Source organism: Lygodium microphyllum, chromosome 20, assembly GCF_053477565.2.
Source record: "Lygodium microphyllum isolate KBCC chromosome 20, Lygodium_microphyllum_v1.1.10, whole genome shotgun sequence".
In the NCBI taxonomy this organism is placed as follows: Eukaryota; Viridiplantae; Streptophyta; class Polypodiopsida; order Schizaeales; family Lygodiaceae; genus Lygodium; species Lygodium microphyllum.
In genome coordinates, this window is record NC_141154.1 from 5442065 (window position 1) to 5445453 (window position 3389).

Here is a 3389-nt window from a genome sequence, read left to right on the forward strand (position 1 = left end):
CCTCGTCACTGTTTTTCCTCCAATCCTCTCTCTTCCTCCTCGTCACTGTTTTTTTTTCCAATCCTCTCCCGTGCCCCCAAATCGCAGAGCTTTTTCGTTGATTCCCCTTCCTCTCCAGCTATTTTTCTCCTTGATTCCCCTGCGTTCTTTTCCTCTTTCCCCCAATTCAATCTCTCATCTTTTTTCGAATCTACTTTTTCCCTCCCAAAATTAGCCTTTTGCTTTTCTTCCTTTTTTTAGACCCTCTGAATCCTCATCCAAAAATGTCGTATGCCAGATCCACCAGTCCCAGAAAAAATCCCCCAAGCTCCAAGTTCAGCGTATCCTGAAATGTATGCATTCCATGAGATTACATCATGAACTGGCAGCATGTCAAAGACACGGTGTGCTTCAGCAAGTAAGCCACTTCTGCCATACTTGTCTACCAGTTTGTTTCCAACATAAAGCTCACTCTCCAATCCTTTTTGAGCTACTTCTGAATGTATCTTCTGACTTGTGTCCAGTGGTCCTACACTACCACATGCTTTCAAGCAAAGAGCATAAGTTACAACATCTGCAGACACACCCCCTTGTTGCATAAGCTTGAAACATGTGAGCACTTCCTCACCATAACCATGTTCGGAGTAGCCTGTAATGAGGGCAGTCCAAGAGACTGCATCACGGATGGGTAAGTTGTTGAAAACATGATGCGCTTCTGCAAGGGAGCCAAATTTCCCATACATATCCACAAGAGAGTTGCCCACCAGGGGGCTACAAGCGCCACATTTACCATAGATACTAATAAGTGTGCTATTAACAAAAGCTTCTGAAGTGAAGCCCTTCATGTGAGCATCTATACTCATACGCAGAGAATAAATGTAATCACAACAACTAAATATGTACAAAGTACCAAATCACATGCACAACTTTTGGGTGGTTTACACACCTCGAATGCGCAGCAATACGACACCGTGACGCCACGAGAGCTACGAGGATCGAAAGGGAATAGAGGGGAGGGGGGGCAAGCAAGCTCCTCGCTGGAGCTTGCTCAGGTTCCTCTCCATGCATACTGATAGGCAAGGGGGGGAGGATTCCCTCCCCTCCCCTATATAAAGAGGAGAGGGACGTAGTTGCATAAGAGGAGGAGGGAGGATACTAAACTGCTGCCGTCGATGTGTTGTGAGAAGAGGAGGAGGCCTCGTGTCGCTGCCGAAGGCCGTAGAAGGTCTATCGAGCCACCACCACCACTACCGCCCTTGTAGCGGACGAACGACTGGCTATCCCCCCCACCCCCACGTTAGTGAAGCTTCTCTATGAAGCTTCCTAAGGGGGGGCTAATTAAGCCCCCTTTCACCCCCCCTTATATCCCTTTTAAACTTTTCACCCCCCCCCCTCATAACTCTTCTTTACACAACCCCCTGAGCTTTTTTTTAAATCCCCCGTGTCCCCATTACTTCTTTCTTTTTCCCCCCCTAGACCCCAAATCCAAACCATCATCATGGGCCCGGATGTTGTACCGTGAGGAAGAAGTAGCATTGAGGAAGAGTAAAAGAAGGAAAGTAAAGAGAGTGAAAAGAAGGAGTGGAGTGAAGGAGGAAGAGTGGGGAAAAGATAAAGAAAAGGAGTGGAGTGAAGGAGGAAGACTGGGGAAAAGATAAAAGATAAGGAATGGAAGTAGAGGATAAGGAAGGGAAGTAAAAGATAAGGAAGGAAAGTAGAGAGGAGTGAAGGAGAAAGGAGTAGTGTGAAAGAAGTAGAGGGTGAGGAAAAGATAAAGAAGAGTAAGAAAGGAGTAAAAGAGGAAGAGTAGAGAAGGAATAGAGGGAGGTAGAAGGGTAAAAAGGGAGGAAAAAAAGAGGAGTGAAGGAGGAGGAGTAGGGAAGGAGAAGGAAAAAGTAGAGGAGGTGCAAGGAAAGAGAACAATTTCCTCCTATACCTTTTACCCCAAGCCAAAGTTCTCCAAGGGTTCTTGTGGTTGCAAAACCACACTCACCCATAAACTTTTTGCCAAGTTTAGACCCTATAGGACCTTCTTAGTCTTTGTAAATCTTTTCCTCTCTGAAGAATCTAAGAATCTAAAGGTCCTATCATTCCTTCTCGTGATCAACCGTTTTAACGACATCTTGCCTCAAAAGAGAGACGGTGGAATTCCAGAAGAAAGAGTAAAAGCTACCTTCACATTCGAACTACGATGCCACCTAAGAAAGTCCAAGGAGTAGCTACGGGAGGTTCATCTCCCGGTATCCATGTGGATATCTCACCCCAAAACCAGGTTTTTCTTCTTGGCTTTAATTCGGTTTTAAGTCAATCATGCAAAGAGAAATTGTTAGGGATAGGATATATTTGCCCGAGTTATTTGTAATGAACGAGTTTAGCTTATTTGAATGAATGATAATGTATAGAACATAGTTTTCTTCAAATAGCATCATGCATTATAAATTACAAGCAAGATTATCTATTTACTATAGTAGTATATTTCAGTTAAATCCTGAAGGTATAGAAATTGTATCTTGCACCATTAGTCCTATTCCTTTTTGCAACGAATCATTGTAAATGATTAAATTCATGAAAGGTTCTTTTTGTTGCTCAAATTACTAGGAAGTCATCATTGCTAATTGCACATCTTAGTAAGGGAAATGATCGTTCACTACATGAGTTCGTCTGCAAGGAAAAAAGGAAGATTAAATTGAATTGTACTGACTGAAAAATCAATTGTCACAAGGATAACAAAACTGTGATGAGGTGATCAATATTACCTTCCAAAAGATAACCAAACCAATCTAAACTTAGAAATACCATGCCCGCAAAAATATGCCTTGGAAATGATTTAAAGACCAAAGAAGCATTCATACCTTAAGCACTTGACTACTTTCCTTATTGTAGGGTCAATAAATTCGTAAAGATAAAGAACTAGGGTTTGTCCTTGAGGTTCTTAAAAAGAAACCCTAAGTTCGACATACGTCAGCTTAAAGAGACCTAAATGGATTATTTCAACGTAGGACGTGCGCAGCAAGTTTGAAGTCATATAGTCTTGTGACTGGTTCACAAGACAAAAGGGTAAATAACCTCAACAAGGATGGCAGATCCTTATGCAAGTTATCTTGCAAAAGGACATATTCGTGAATATCCTTCTAAATAAGGAAAGTTATAAACCCGAAACTAAAGTATCTAATGAACTTTAGGGTTGACCAAGTTGGGTTAATAAGGTACGCCCTAATCCGGACTATAAAGGATCTCGCCAAGTTACAAGACACCTTGGGAACGAGTGCTGATACACTCAAAAGGAAAGAATAATTCCTTAGCAGTTTGCCAAACAACACGGTTGTTTACTGGAAATGTTTGTGCTTGCTAGAGATTTTAGAGCACTGTTTGAATTATGAATTACAAATTAAATGAATACCTATACTTCA

General features: G+C 41.9%; 1 protein-coding gene across 1 annotated transcript; it reads right to left on the minus strand.

Moving 5' to 3' along the window:
• Positions 1-236: 236 nt before the first annotated feature.
• Positions 237-722, minus strand: LOC148018661 (pentatricopeptide repeat-containing protein At2g34400-like). The gene has a single exon (XM_087701064.1). It carries the CDS (start codon positions 720-722, stop codon positions 237-239), a length of 486 nt encoding a protein of 161 aa, XP_087557190.1.
• Positions 723-3389: the final 2667 nt, after the last annotated feature.

Coding starts and splice junctions, on each gene's coding strand:
- LOC148018661 (XM_087701064.1), bottom strand. CDS start 722: ATGTATGGGAAATTTGGCTCCCTTGCAGAAGCGCATCATGTTTTCAAC.